Source organism: Apostichopus japonicus, chromosome 18, assembly GCF_037975245.1.
Source record: "Apostichopus japonicus isolate 1M-3 chromosome 18, ASM3797524v1, whole genome shotgun sequence".
Classification (NCBI taxonomy): Eukaryota; Metazoa; Echinodermata; class Holothuroidea; order Aspidochirotida; family Stichopodidae; genus Apostichopus; species Apostichopus japonicus.
The window spans coordinates 6,231,308-6,248,324 of NC_092578.1; the positions used below are offsets into that span (position 1 = coordinate 6,231,308).

Consider the following 17,017-nt stretch of genomic DNA (forward strand, 5'->3'; position numbering starts at 1 on the left):
TTACTCGAAGACGACGTGGGGAGAGTGTTTGTTTGTACAACGTAACTGGCTGCTAATGTATGCAAACCCCACTGCGTAATAGGCAGGATGCCCGATCAGCGTTACTCTGATGGGGTGAATACACTTTTCCTCTTGCTTTGAGCTGAGTCAAACAAGAGGGGAGCTAAGGAGGGAGGGGGAGGAAATGTGATCGTGGTAGGGAAAGGAGGGAGGAGGGGTATAGGAGGGAGAGAGGGAGAAGGAGGGAGGGGAAGGAGGGAGGGAGGAGGAGGGAGGAGGAGGAGAAGGAGTGAGGGGAGGAAGGAGGGAGGGAGGAGAAGGAGGGAGCAAGAGGAGGGAGGGAGAGGGAGGATGGAGGGGAAGGAGGGAGGGAGGGGAGGGAAGGAGGAAGGAGGAGGAGGGACGGGAAGGAGGGAGGGGACGGAGGGAGGGGAAAGAGGGAGGGGATGGAGGGAGAGGATGATATGCTTCTTCTCCTAGTGAGTATTTGATTGAGTGTGGAGTGTAGAAATTATATTGGTTATTAGAGACTATATACAGTGTATGACATCAATAATAAAGTACAATCTTTCTATCTTCCTGTAAGGTGTACAAGTCAAGTGAACTAACTATCATTAGTAATATATATATAAAGGTTACCTTTTTATAGGAAAAGATAATTTTAAATTTATATTACAATTACCAAAGTCACATGTCAAGTGAGAAGTTGTCAGGGTGCCAGTAAAAAAAATGCACTCTGAAAAGTTTGGTTGGTATCGCTACTTAAAATGAGTCAATAGAAGGACAAAAGAGAGGGGAGAAGAAAGATTTTGTCCTTCTAACGAATCACTTGGAATATTAAATTTTACCTGCACAAATTTCCAGAGTGTGCTGTCTATTTATAGTAGTTGTGGTTCTATTTTTAAAGTTTGTTCTCATGCAAGACACCCTTGACAATATTACCGATAAAATTGACAGCTTCTGTTCCTGTTTTTAGAAAGAAATATTTTATACAGGTGCAGACCTAATCAAAACCAGTTAAATTAAAAGCCAGCATATTCGATTTACCATACATATTGCCAGCACAAATTGTTAAGTGTCATGTTTACACAATGACATAGTACGGTCAATTCCCATACTCCCCTGTTCCTCTGTTTAATTCTCACCTGTGCTACATCGGAGCTAAAAATATCTCTAATTTGCTGATATTAAATTGAGAGTAAAATCAATGGTACCCCAGCTGTGCTCCACAAATGCTATTTTGACGTCATTCAGATCACAAATAGTCTAAGTGTGTTTGTCTATCTAACCCGTAATTTTTTTAAATCATTTTAAAAGAAAACATTTTTTGGGGATACTGTCTGTTTACTTTGGTTAAATATGCAATACCTCTTTTCCCCCCGTTTTCCCTTTGGTTTTGTGACACTTGAGAGATGTGATGTACAACTGCATATTTAGAAGACCGTAATTGTCGTTGAATCTTCAGAAGATGAGTGTGGTACATTCATTTTCTTTTACATGGACTGCCTGGGAGCACATGTTGTTTGCTTCATTGTGGAGCAAATGCAAGTTGGTTGTCATGGTAGCACTCTGCTTAAAGCTACAAGCTTTAACAGTGTCCTTTAATGTTGCAAGCTTTATATTCTTGAACAAATCCTCCAAAAAATAGGGAATTTCTAGCAGATTAAAGACACAGAGAAAGAATTTGTTTCATAAAGGAAACAAAAATGCATCAATGAAATTGGTTTCAAAAGGTTTACATTTCTTTCTGTCGAAAATTATGGTTGATATTTTAGAGCTAAGCTCTGATGCATCTGACCTAGAACAAATCGACAAAATCGAAGAAGAAAAAAAAAAATAGAAAAAGCTATCGTGTACATTAATCATCATATTGGAGTAGAACCTTCTATATATATGTATGTATGTATATAATATATATATATATATATTTACTGATATTAAGTGTGGCATGAAATTAAACTTGAGCTTCTCTTAGTCATGTCAATTGTATTGACCAAGTTTTCATGAAATATTTAGAAAGAGAGAGAGAGAGAGAGGTAGAAATATCTTAGAGGATTTTTTGTTAAAGTAGGTTTTTTTAATGTATTGAGTTTCACATCAAAGTCTCCTCGGAAATGCAGTTCATTAGGCTTGATATAGGCAAGTTTAGTTTACAACATGAAGAAAATGTTAAAATAAAATTGAACATTTCTAATTTGCATGATGAAAGTGACTACATGTACATTTAATGTAACATATGCAAAAGTATATCTGAGTTATGTAATTTTTCTTTTTTCTTTGTGGTAATAATGAAAGAGAATAAAAACAAAATGAAAATGAACTAATCATAAACTGTGTATTAAGCAAAATGCTAACAAACTGCATCAGATTATTTGGGTATAGAATATTATTAAGGAATATCTCAATTATCTTAAAAATTTAACTTAGTGGAAATTACAGATTTTTTTCAAATAATTTTCAATCAAATTTATTTGGTTTGACTTTCATAGCCTTACCAAAACCCTGTGAATAGAATGTGGGTCATCTTCAGAAGATGTGCTGCATCTTTCGATGAGAGGCACATCTCCTAGCTAACTAAATAATATCTATGCAATCACTGCTCATCTGTCACTTGATGTAAGTTTGATACAATCACTCCCTCACCTGTTTGGAAAGATGTTTCTGACAATTGACATGAGACACATGGGGTAGTTATATCTATAATAAAAGAATAAATGGAGAGAGGAAAAGAGGGGGGGGGGGGAGAGGATGGGGTGGGATCACTGTGATCTAATACAATTTGTATCAGATTCATAAACTCCCATTGACATGTGGAGTTTATTTGCTCTTTCAGAATAAGTTGGTGGGGAGGATTCTCAGTTGAATTTTCCCTATAATTTGTGCCAGCATGCATCCACTAGTGGCATAATAATGAATACACAAGTATAAATTAACAGGTCTATCTGCTCATAAGTCTGGTATTTGCCAAGTTAGATAGGATGTGACACTTCATTTATGATAGGTGGCGGAGAACAATGGGTGTAATCTAGACATAGTATTGGGTATAGTGCGAGGGAGAAGGGTTTTAGTTCTTGGTTCTATGGCTAAATTGACATGTATAGAGCATTACACTGTATATTTCCTGTACTGGTAGTGGTCATAAACACATGCGCTCATACTACTTTCACAAATCTTCGCATATTAACAAAATTACAAACTGTCTTCTTCTTCTTTGTCTTAAATATTTTCCACCCTTGATTACAGAGAGCATGAGGAAGGTTTAAGGCAGATCTAAAACAGAAATAATTATGAGAAATGATAAAGAACTTCACTTGTTTTCAACAACACAGCGCTTCTTCATTACCCTTGTGTTAATTTTGATCAAAGTTTACCAAAAAAAGGGATCTTTTAGTAAAATAAAAAAAAGTGTACTTTTTTAATCATAATTAGTGATAATTTTTATTTATGGGATGGAGGTACTATTTTGAGGTCCCCCCCACCACTCCCCTGCAGCTCTTCCACCTGTGTGTACCTCACACCATGTTGAATCACTATTTTATACCATGGCAAGAGTTCTTGACAGTGAAGCAAACTGCATATTATAAAATATTTAATATATAAATGATTTATATAAACCTTGTCGGACATTGTCCTTGACACCAATGTTGGTAGGTATATGACTTGTAAGCGATGCTTTTGTGTATTTTTATGTGTGATTGAGATAAGATAAAGCTAATTTTAGCAATTAGAGGGAAGATCCTTATCAAAAGCAGCAGTGTCACAAAATATATTGGAATTACGCAGTACCACTTTTTCTACACTGCTACACTGTAGATGTTGGTTTCTTCAGAAGCAGCTAAGGAAACTTGTCCCCAAAGAATGCCCCAACAATATTAATAATCTTTGTACCGTAAAAATCACATACTTTTTGCTTTTATTTGAATCTGCTTCAAATTATTTTATCAATCTGTAAAAATAAGTTAGCCCGACATTTCGATCCTAGCAGGATCTTCTTCAGAGGCTAAACGAAAAGTAACAGTAACAGAAGGTACAAAAACACGCACAGAATACAGACAGATTAATGAGCATGGTGATCCACAAAGAGATAGATGTAATGGGATAAGTAGACAAGGGATGGAGAGAAGAAAGAAAGAAACCAACAGGGGAAGAGGAGAGGTAGGAGATAAACAGTGGAGGGACAAAGAGAGGATTAATGGAAGAGGGTAGGGAATTTTATCAAACAACAGGGTGTTTTTTTTTTGCTTTCACTTAAATACTAATTAATCTATGTTAATGAAATATTGTCTTTCCTCTCTGTCTATTCAAGGTACTATCCCTTGGTCCTGACGTTCTTCCAGAATACAAGCTCCAATCGCCACGGATCCACCGATGGACCATCCTCCACTACTCGCCGTTCAAGGCCGTCTGGGATTGGATCATCCTGCTCCTGGTCATATACACCGCCATCATCACGCCTTACAATGCGGCATTTCTCCTCTCCCCGATGGACAAGAGCAGCCCTACGTCACCCCTCACCATCGTGGACGTGATCGTGGACGTCATGTTCATCATCGACATCCTCATCAATTTTAGGACCACGTACGTCAATAAAAACGACGAGGTCGTCTCCCACCCGGGTAAAATTGCCGTTCATTACTTCAAGGGCTGGTTTCTGATCGACGTCGTCGCTGCGATTCCTTTCGATTTGCTCTTACAGTCGGCTGAAAATGATCAGGTACGTACAAAAAGATAGGGGGAAAAACAATCAACAAACAAGCAATTAAGAGTATTACCATTTTCTGTCCATTAAAAGTATCTTCTCGTTTCGCACACATCAACCGCCTCCCTTCTCTCCCCTCCCAAATTACACGAAGACTCCTATCTTGTTGCATCCTCGCCGATAGCTTAGTCATTGGCACAATGGAAGGTGTTAAAAGAATTGTCTGGTAGCCCTTAGAAGTTACCTTAAAAAACGATAAATAATTTTCCAAACATGTTTTCAAAATATGAAAATGCTAATGTTGCATTTGACAGAGAAACAATTTTTTGAACGTTTAGGATGGATATTTCAAATATACTTTAAACAATTTTCACATGGTTAGAAAGAGAAACATAAGAAGTATGAGGACAATGTATCAAAATCTCCCACCAGACAATTCCTTTAACATGTTGAAGTTAGGTATTAACATGCTGATATTAGGTATTAAACTGTTGATGTTAGGTATGAACTTGTTGATATTAGGTATTAACATGTTGATGTTCTTCTGATAAAAGCATTGGCAGGTTGACACAGTGGTACATGCGACCTATTAAGAATGTTCTTGCCATATTGATCCATATCTTGTGTATAAAAAATATCAATCTGTGACTCGCTGAATTTTCTTAGAGAAAACATGCACTGAACATAGAACGTCACTGCACCAGACATGTTATTAGTTTAACAAGCTGTTTTAATATCTGCTGAGGGATTCTCAGTTTAAGTAACATTTTCTGAATATCATTTTGCACTTTTGAATAAGGTTCAACCATGATTGATGACACGTATCATAAATCTGCTCACTTCTACATTTAAAAACAAAATAAATATGAGAATTGATTAAAACCTTCACTACCATGGACAGAATTAATCAGTGCATGTGGAGCCTAGATATGTCTGCTTCCGCTAAAGAACTATAGTTAATCTTCCTAGCTTCGTTTCTTCATGTTGGGTATGGATGTGGTACCTGGGAAAATTTAATCATTTAAAAAAGTGACTTGCATGTTGATTTATTTTTCCAAACTGTGTAAAAAAAAATTCTCTCTGAGACACGATTTAACTGTTGATAAAAAAAAGCCTTTGACTTCCTGCAGATCTGTGATGATAAGTTGAGGGGGCCCTAATTGTTTTTAAGTTTACTTAATATCTGAGAGGCCACCCTACATATATCATTGCTCATTTTTGACGTAATTGAATGTCACAGGATCTCAAGAAAGTTAAAATGTGTCTTGTCTAGACATTGAAATTGTTTGGTTTTTGTTTGTGACATTATTACAACATACCATCATCTTAGATGTCTCTTTCAAGGCAATCTTCATCCGATTGCGTGGGCCCTCTTTTCTTCCATCAAAACCTGCCATACCTAATTAAAATAAAAAGTGTGATCACGTTTCTCCGAGTCAATTCAATTGATTTATTTGGGAGAAACTCGACTTGACGTTCAAGGATGAGCCGTTATGTTCATCTACATCAGACGATGATCTCGAATTCTACCCGGTGAATTGATCATCGTTTCGACTATAGAAGCAGAAAAGAGCTCCTTCTTTCTATAGAATTAAATTCCAAAATATATTCAAGTACCACAGGATGCACAAAGAAATTTGAGACAGTCAAGACAGTGTCAATAGTGACAGAGCGCATGGAGCTCTCCCTGTGACCTGTTTTATACTCGATAAACAGTAAACACACCGCTGGACAGTTTGATGTTGATTTATGACTTGCAATTGTAATCCTAGTTTGGGTGTTTTAACCGCTCTCAAATTTTGCGAGCGACGACATACGTGACATTTTTCAAAGTCGAGGTCATCTTTATACAGAGCCAGAATTATCGGTGAATTTAGTATTGCTTCCCTCACAAAGTTTATATCGGTAAACAATTTCCAATGCAAATATATTGATTGTTAAATAAAAGCCATAGTTGTTAAATTTAAAGCCTTAATTGCATTTTGGTTGTTCCAATGGGAGACTTGACTAATTGTTTTATGAGCATTACCTTTAAGGTCTCTGATATATTGGCCCAACATTTTTAACACGCTAAATTTGATAAAAGTGTTCAAAGGGACAGGCTGACTACAAGAACATCTATAACCGATTTGATACTAGTCGATGAAAGTCTGTAAAAGATTGGGAACGCAGGGCAAAGGGGGAAGTGACCTTTCAGTGGGATAGTGGGGGAACAGTGCTAATATGTTAACAATTTGATTTGAAAATCCAGTAAGATGGGTAAAGGCAGTGACATTAAAAAGCAATGACATCTACCGTCTGCGAGGTGGGGGGTTATTTCCCTGGTCTCCCAAAGTAAGCTGGGTTTTCCATCCAGGAGAAATCCACAGTTTGTCCCCATCTGAAATGGTCTTCCAAAATTGGATAGCCCATCCGATGTGAATTGTGAATAATAAGCCAATCGGCTCCTCCCATTAACATGGAGGTGTGGATCGAGTGCCATAAAATAATTGTCTCTCAAGTCGATGGTTGCACCCAATTCCTGCTCCCAGAGTCGCAGTATATAATTTCCTAGTCCTCCTCTGACGAAGGAGGAGAATGTTCCACCGCATCTGACCATTTCTCCGAATGCTGGTGGAGGTCAGTTGAGGCACCCCATTCATCATCTCTGCAGTGCAGCTGTCGTGAAGGAAGTTATTTCAAAAACCTGTTTTTTCCAATTCACAAACCAGTCGTACCAACTCCATGGAAGACTCTCTCTGTCTGTTCAATAACACTGCACCAATATATTGAGTTTATAGATGATGTTGTGGTTTACTGTTTTGACATAGAAAACTGAAGTGAAAATGTCTGAGAGTGGTTAAGTCGCAACGAAAGTTAATCATGAAATTTCCATGAACTACTACTACTACTAAAATATTAATTAAAACAAAACAAAATACACTTTTGCTTTCCTTTCTCTCTTACAGTCAACGACCCTGGTTGGACTTCTAAAGACGGCCAGGTTGCTCCGTCTGGTGAGGGTGGCCAGAAAGTTGGACCGTTATTCGGAGTACGGAGCTGCCGTGCTCTTGCTGCTCATGTGCACGTTTGCCCTCATAGCCCATTGGCTGGCCTGTATCTGGTACGCCATCGGAGACGCGGAACAGAAAAATGTTAAATACGGATGGCTACATCACTTAGCCAATCAGACTCACATGCCCTACGAACAGAATAACAACACGTCCGGTCCGACGTTAACTTCCAAATACATAACTGCTCTGTATTTTACCTTCAGTAGCCTTACTAGTGTCGGATTTGGAAATGTCTCACCGAACACTAACACGGAAAAGATCTTTTCCATTTGCGTCATGTTAATTGGATGTGAGTATATTTAGGCCCTTGGTCAAATTTTTCTTGCATTTTTTTTTTTTTTAAATTTCCCATGACACGGTTATGTTCCATATACCATACCGTGAAAACAAAGCAATATATATTCATAAGAAAACTTCCCTCTCTGTACCATGTCGTGTACCTGTCACATATTCATCAGCATTCCACATGAATTGTGTTTTTCGAATCATAAAAATGGATCAGCCGAGTAATAAATCAAAATTTTCAGAATAATATATGTATCAGATTCAGACTCAATTCTGACAAGAACATGTTTATAGATACTTGTCTATTGTAAAAAAAAATGTGAAATTTGTGAAAATTATGTAAAATTTAGACTTTGGTAAAATTATATTTGGTTTGCCGAATTCGTAGCTGTAAACGTCACAAAATTGATGGAAAATTTGCCTGTCAAACGTTTCTATGCTGTATTAAAGAAGTTGGTGAATTTATTCTGCCACCTCATCTGGCTGTATGTTTATATCAAGAATGTATTCCGATTTATTCATGATTTACTGATACTGAATTCTGTCTAGTAAAGTTTGCCACAAGTAGGCCAATGAAAGACTTTCAAGGATAACAAGTTTAAGGCAAGCAAGTCTTGATTGTTATACATGTGTGACCTTTTCATTTGACAGCTCCTTGCTTGTTAGCTTGGTACACTCAGGCCACTTATATGTCACATAAGAGACTTAGATATATATATATATGCCTCTCAGACAGAGTAACCCAAACCAGAACATGTTTTAAGATTTCCTTCACCTCTTGAAGTTTGATGCTTCTTCTTGCTCGTATCACTATGTAATGTATACTATGTAACGTTTATAAATACGAATAGCCGAATTATAGCACTATGTAGACAAAATTTGCCTTATAATTTTTAAAAGACACTCCATATGCGGCGGCCTGCAAATGAACATTGAAATTGAAAATCAGAATGTCACGTTTTACGACGGGCTGTGTTCTTTCCTGAAGTTTGCAATTTTTATTTCTTCCTTTGATCGGTAGATGGACTTATATGTAAATCACTTTCCAGTAACTTTACGACAAATCATCCCCAACAGCCCCCTCCCCCTCGCACCTCTTCCTCTCAGAAACAAACTTGTCCCCCACCCATTTCAACATGATTGTAACTGTTCTCTTGCATCGTCCTTTCCTCAGCCCTCATGTACGCCAGTATCTTTGGTAATGTATCAGCCATTATTCAGAGGCTCTATTCGGGCACAGCGAGGTACCACACCCAGATGCTGAGGGTTAAAGAGTTCATCCGCTTCCATCAAATACCAAACCCTCTCAGGCAGAGACTGGAGGAATACTTCCAGCACGCTTGGTCCTACACCAATGGCATTGACATGAATATGGTAATTTTGAACCAAGTGAACACATTTTTTTTTTTTTTTTTTTTATGTTCTATATTTTCATGTCACACTTTCAGAGCACTGGTTCTGATATTATGAGCTGTATGAATATCTTGTTTCTATTAGATAAAGGTTTGGAACTGCTTTGAAGCATGATGTGGGAGGATAGTATAGACTTGTACTGACAAACTTAGGAGACTGGCAGAATTGCCTCTCTAACACTGTATGGCAAAATGTTAGCATCAATAAAAAAATAATCAACATTCTGGTGGTGTTTAACATTTTTCATGATCTTAGTTTTCTTTTCCTCTTTTTTTTTGGGGGGGGAGGGGGCACCGGTTGGGTCTGATCCTGATTCTCAAGTATACTCTCACAGAAACTTCCAAATTGTAACGAAGGAGAAAATATTTATGGAAACTATAGAAGCTTTGTGCATCATGTACGATATAATATAAACTTAAATGCCATTGGTATAACCCTCAGTTTTTAGCATGCAGAAAATTGCCAGTCGACTTTCAAAATTTTCCATCAGGTTCTCGACCTTCAAATCATTCTCATACTTCGAGGAGCATTAAAAATGCCTCAGAAAAGGGGGAAATGCTTTCATGCTTGTTTTAACTTTGAACATGTGGAGCCATTAGGTCATTTTCTAGCATATTTACCGGCAACCTGCTGACATTTACGATTGGAAAAATAGTAAGACATAAAGGTTGCTACTAAATGAGGTTTATTGCTTTTATATTGCCTGCTGGTGAATTTCTTGATTTGTATTCTATATAAAGCATATATATATGTATCTTGATCAACAGAAAAGAGAAACAAATTGTTTTGAAAAAATAGCAAACATGATGTTGTTATCCTTTTCTTTTGTTTCTGTTGTTTTCAGTGATTTTCAATCAGTCCATAGATTTGAACTGTCATTTTTGCATCTCTTGTCTCTCCAGGTTCTAAAAAGCTTCCCAGAATGTCTTCAAGCCGATATATGCCTCCATTTGAATCGGAATCTTCTCGAAAATTGCCTTGCTTTCAAAGGCGCCAGCCCTGGTTGTCTTCGTGCCCTCTCCATGAGGTTTAAGACGACCCACGCTCCTCCCGGGGATACCCTGATTCACAGAGGCGACGTCCTCTCGGCTATTTACTTCATCTCGAGAGGCTCCATCGAGATACTCAAAGATGACGTCGTCTTGGCGATCCTGGGTAAGAGTATTATGAAGAGCTGACCGATTAAGTGATTGCACTCTCACAGGTCTACAATTAAGAGTGATCATCACAGAGGGTGTGTTCGTCGATAAGTGTTTTGTTTCAAGAAGGTTTAACGTTGTGTCTGAAATTATATATATAGGATACCTGTTGACGGTTATTTAAATATTAAGTAATTACAGGACAGGGTTATTACTTTGTACTTTGTATGGATTGATATATTTAATAGGTTTTACTTTGTTAGTTTAACTTTGTAAAGGTTGGTTGGGGGGGCGTGGGGGGTGATGCTGGGGGAGACAATGATTGTTGGTTACTATCATTTTCTGCCTCTGTTTTCTCTATCACTGGTTGTCAATAGGAAGATTACATTATGTTAGTTTTCGTGTGCGCTTCGGCTGCCACTGTAAAGAGTTGCTCTCTAGTTATTTGTCATATTTCTGTGTTTTCAATCGGATCGATACAAAATATTAGTAACAAGTTATTGGGAACTAAACATACAACCTTTTTGTAAAGTTTGCAGCTTTTCTCTGTTGTTTAAATTGTGAAATTCGAAGGAAATTTGTCAAATTTTCTGTTCTACTCTCACTACGGAATCACTGGAGCGAAACGGACGATGGTTATAAGGTACTCTTGCACGCAGCTACTTGCACTCTCCGCAAGATCGTCGTGTCGGGTTCCTAAGGCAACTTACAACAAACTTCAATTGTTAAGGATTTGCAGTAAAGCCCCTACACATAGGGGAACAGTTGCTGGGAAATCGCGAGAAAGATCGATTCCTACGAGGATTACAGATAGAGAGCCGGTCATTACCCACCACACCAGTATTACAAAGGGTAATCTGGTAAAGATCCCGTTGCTGAGATCATTGACTTACATTTCTACAAAGAATCTTAGCTTCTGCAGTCTAAATACCAGATCAATCAAAAATAAATAAAATGTCATTATCAGACTTTATCTCCTCACACGATTACGATGTTGTTGCTCTAACTGAGACATGGCTCGGATCAACTGTTGACAGATCGTGTCTGGGCGAACTAATTCCCACTGGGTATGAAATTAAACATGTACCACGTCAGATTAACCGCCACGGCGGTGGGGTTGCAGTTATTTACAAAGAGAGACTTTCGCTCAAAGTATTGGATTCCACAAGGAACCAAAATATCACCCAATTCGAATTTATGGAATGCAATTTGAATATTGGACCTGCCAACCTTCACCTTTCGGTTGTTTATCGTCCCCCTCCATCTAAAGGCAATGGGATGCAAAAGAGTACATTTTTTGATGAATGGCCACTATTTCTTGAGAAACTAGCCACTAATCAACACGAAACACTGCTTGTTGGAGATCTAAACTTTCATCTTGACACCGAAGACAACCCTGATACACGTCGATTTAACAGTATACTTGATGCTTGTGGACTCAAACAACATGTGAATGTACCCACTCATATACGGGGGCACACCTTAGATGTCGTTATCACCAAGGATGTCAGCACCATCATCACTGATATGTCAGTTCTAGACCCCTGTTTATTCAGTGACAAAGGAAACCCGTCAGGTGATCATTTCGCGGTATGTTTTAACACTGCTTTCATGAAACCAACGAATGTGAGGAAAACTGTCTCATACAGGAAGCTGAAAGATATTGATATAGCTGCTGTAAAATTGAGTATTGATCAATCAACAAATCTTTGTGCTCAAAATGGACCGATTGACGATATTTTATCATCTTACACTTCCGGAATCCGTGATATTATTGATCTTCACGCACCACTGTGTCATAAAACCATAATTCTTAGACCACATTCTCCTTGGTATACTGATGAGTTACATATAGCAAAAAAAGAACGTAGGAGGCTGGAGCGAACTTGGTTGAAGCATCGTCTGGAAATACATCGTCAAATTTATAGAGAACAATGTAGAGTTGTTAACAAGCTCTTGGTCAGTGCTCGCAGGAATTACTATGTGAGTAAACTTACAGAATGCCGCGGAGACACGAAGGGCATATATAGGGTTGCCCGACATTTGTTGGGTGAACAGTCTTCCGTCCTACTTCCGTGTTATACATCAGCTAAAGAGCTTGCCAACCAATTCGGTGAGTTTTATGTTAACAAAATATCATCTATCCGTGACAATTTAATAAACTGCCATGATACGCCTGTCGAAGGGGACTCAGTTGCCGATGTCATGATCAATCTGTCAAATTTTGATCCAGCAACCGATGATGAGATTAGAAACATTATAAACAAATCCAGTAACACATCCTGTGAAATGGATCCTATTCCTACCTGGTTACTCAAAGATTGCCTGGAGCCTCTACTACCGATTATTACATCACTGATAAACATATCTCTTCGGAATGGTGAAGTACCCGATAACTTCAAGTATGCGCACATTCGACCTCATTTGAAGAAGGCAACCCTAGATCAGAATATCCTTGAAAACTACCGTCCTGTCTCAAACCTTAGCATCTTGTCAAAGGTATTAGAGAAAGTTGTTGCTCGGCGCCTCGATCAGTACATGGACGACAACGAACTTCAAGAAAAATATCAAAGTGCCTATACCAAGTTACATTCGACCGAAACAGCCCTAATCAAGGTACATTCCGACATCATGCATAACATAGATGACGGAAAGGCAGTAGCATTAGTTTTACTGGATTTATCTGCTGCATTTGACACCATCGATCACTCAATTTTGCTAAATCGGCTTCGTAATGTGTATGGGATAACCGGAAACGCCTTAAAATGGATGACTTCTTATCTTCAAAATAGACGCCAGTCCGTCATCATTGATAACATAAAATCTGCACCTCTGTTACTTAAATATGGTGTTCCCCAGGGATCAGTACTAGGACCAAAGTTATACACCATGTATACTAAACCACTGGGCGATCTTATAAGGCAGCATGGCCTTGATTACCATATGTATGCTGACGACACCCAAATTTACCTTTCGTTTAAGCCACTTGATTCTCCTGATGCAATTAATCCTCTACATATATTGGAGACATGTCTTGAAGATGTCAGAAAATGGATGGCTGATAACATGCTTAAGCTTAACGATGACAAGACAGACGTGATATTTTTCCATTCAAAGCATAGCAAACGAACGATCCACCTTCCTTCATTGAGAATGGGCAATGATGTCATTCCACCCTCGTCATCAGTACGGAATCTTGGTGTGTTATTTGACTCATATTTGTCTATGGAAAACCATATCAATTTAATTAGTCGGTCTTGCTACAACCAATTACGTATCATCGGGAGAATTCGTCCATCCCTTAACGAGGAGGTAACCAAGTCACTTGTCCATTCGCTGGTTACATCTCGTCTCGATTACTGTAATGCTCTCCTGAATGGAACGTCATGCTCCTCAATCAAAAAACTACAGAGGGTCCAGAATACGGCTGCCAGAATCATCACCAGAACCCGTCGTTACGAACACATTACTCCTGTACTCCGTGACCTGCATTGGTTACCAATTCATCGCCGGATAGACTACAAACTCATTCTGCACGTTTTTCGTATTCTTAATGATCAATCTCCGAGTTACATGTCTGATTTAGTTAAACGCTACACGCCAGCTAGGGCATTACGGTCCCAAAGTCATCTTTCTCTATTCATTCCTCATACTAACAAAGTCACATATGGAGATTGTTCTTTTAGTGCTGCAGGTCCTAAACTCTGGAATTCTCTTCCCCATCACTTAAGAAATATCACACATATTGACACTTTTAAGAAGCACTTGAAAACGTATCTTTTTTGGCTCGAGTATGGGCATTAATCTTATTCACTTTTCTTTGTTTTATTCACTTTACTGTGCCCATATTTATGTATATTTATATTTTTTTATTTTATTTTTTGTGGTTTATTACCCTGTCTTTTATCAGGTTTTACTTTTACTGCTGTTGTTATTACTTTTAGGTTTTCTTAGTTTGGTATTTTTATATTCCAGGTTTTGGTTCTTTTGTGCAGTCCTCTTGTGCATGTTTTACTTCTACTATTACTGCTGTTGTTATTACTTTTAGGTTTTCTTATGTTTGGTAATTTTATATTCCAAGATTTGGTTCTTTTGTACAGTGCTCTTGAGCATGTTTTACTTCTACTTTTATTGCTGTTGTTATTACTTTAAGGTTTTCTTAAGTTTGGTAATTTTATATTCAAGGTATTGGTTCTTTTGTACAGTGCTCTTGAGCATGTTTTATTTCATGATAACAGCACTTTAATATATGGTATTTATTATTATTATTATATATTATTATTATTAGAAGCAGGTATAAGCAAAAATTGTTTACAAAAAACCACAGTATATCCTACTATATATATGCACCACTGCTGTTTATGAAGATACAATTTCCATGCATTTGCCAACCAATAGTTTACCTTGAATACAAAAAACATTTAAAGATAACACAAGGTACTTGAAAACATAATAATCTACTTTACCCAAGTCCACCAAAATTACATCAGGATGCGCAAAATGTTTGAAGAAGTTTCCACATGTGACAAAATAATACATTAAATAAAATTGTTGGACACAAAATCTGTCATATTGGGATCTTATGAAATAAGTCAGTTACTATGCACAATGGATGATTTGTTAATACTACATAGCTTGGTCATAATTCACTCAAAGTTCAACCCAGTCCATAATTTTTTTTTTCTTAAAATGATATATTACTTTAATCTTGTTTGACACAAAATATGCAACATTGGTGATTTGGATAAAGTGATTAATGATCAACTGTGAATGTGTGAATGCAATACGGTTTGGTCGGAATATTACAAAGTTACAACCCACACACACAAAAATACGACCTTCAAAATATTACAATCAGCAACAGTATCTTTAGTGAACATGAAACTGTGTGTTGAGGTAAGAGATATTTTGGTCAAGGACAAATATTGTAAATTATTCAAAAGAAGCAGAGATAAAGCTACACAAGTCCCAGGTTTCCATTTCATCAAGTTTCTCGCATACAAGCTGTAGAATCCATAGAGGTTTAAAACTGTAAGTTATAGGGGAGACTCATTGCGTAATTTCCGTATTTTTTTTTTTTTTAAATCAATTTCACCATGAAAGGACACAGATTTCGGTCCAATCGATTTGAGTACAGTCATACCTATTGCATGACCTGGGCAAGAGTGAGGGGGGGGGGAGGTCCCATCATCTATTTAATAATATTTTGAGGGCTTTGAAATGTTACGTCCGATGGCATTTGCTCTCCTCGTCCCATCATCCCTCGTCGTTACCGGTGTATTAGCTTCTCTAAATGTTTCCGATTGATAAGAGCAAAAATAATATTATACTACCATCTCTCCTATTTTTGTAACCATTCCTGTCACCTGTGAGGTAATAATTCTTAACCCTCCTAGTTTTAACTCACACTCTTGGTTACAGTCGGCCTATCCAGGATTTCTAGAGAGGGAGAAAGGCAAATAGCTCTCAGTTTATAACCAAAATTACTACAAAAACAACCACAAATTGACAGTGGTAAAAACGAAGGAATGCCTGTGGTGCAAACATTGCTACAACAGTTTTTCCATTATATACCTTATTTTGAGCAAAATTGTTTCTGTATTTTTTTTTCCTACCCAAAAAATTTCAGAAGAAGGGGCACAGGCCCTCCTCATGGATTTATCCTTTGCAATAATGCTTCCATGTTTTGATCGCTTTTTCACTTTGTTTTATTGCAAAGGGTAAAGCACTGACAAGTCTCAATTCCAGGCCTGTTTTAAATTGGGTATTGTTTTCATCCAAAATTTCAGAAGAAGGGGCACAGGCCCTTTTCATGGATCTACCCTTTGTGATAATGCTTTCCATATTGTGAACGCTTTTCACTTTGTTTTAATGCAAAGGGTAAAGCACTGACAAGACTCAATTCCAGGCCTCATTTAAATTGGGTATTGATTTCATCCAACTCAAATTTACAAACACTCTGGGCAAAGCCTGTATATTTACTCTCCGGAGTATGCAGGTCTCGAATTCCTTCATTCAGTCTGTCCTTGCGATAGATAGCGTCATTGACAGAAAAGGAGCTGGCTATATGCATGCAGAGCGCATTCAAGACGGAAGGCTGGCTAAGGTCTTCGTTTTGATTCCAGACGGGGAAAAATTGTCTCGTATGCAGCCACTGTCCCTCTCGAAATCGTCTGTGATTAAATCAGCCACTGGAAACATAAATACAAATCTTTTTTTTACGTCACGAGTGACGAGAAGAGAAAGGTGGTTATGAGGACATGCACGAGATGGAAAAAAAACCAACATCAGTTGAATGATGAAAGTTCCTTATTGAATTTTGCAAGTAGTGTAATGTTTATAAAGGTCCAAATTCAATTTGGCACCTCTTGTTGATGAAGTTGTGATTGCAAACATTTCTTGGACTTGTGCTTCTTTTTTTGTATTAT

At 37.8% G+C, this 17,017-nt stretch overlaps 1 protein-coding gene across 6 annotated transcripts in view; it reads left to right on the forward strand.

The window, feature by feature from the left end:
- The window catches only part of LOC139958744 (voltage-gated inwardly rectifying potassium channel KCNH6-like), a 149,954-nt gene that overhangs the window by 117,165 nt on the left and 15,772 nt on the right, over positions 1-17,017 (forward strand). For all 6 annotated transcript variants that reach the window (XM_071956048.1, XM_071956053.1, XM_071956049.1 and 3 more), the window contains 4 exons: positions 4,307-4,714; positions 7,648-8,041; positions 9,212-9,411; positions 10,353-10,605. In XM_071956048.1, the coding sequence (XP_071812149.1) occupies positions 4,307-4,714; positions 7,648-8,041; positions 9,212-9,411; positions 10,353-10,605 (1,255 nt within the window). The remainder of the gene's footprint in view (positions 1-4,306; positions 4,715-7,647; positions 8,042-9,211; positions 9,412-10,352; positions 10,606-17,017) is intronic.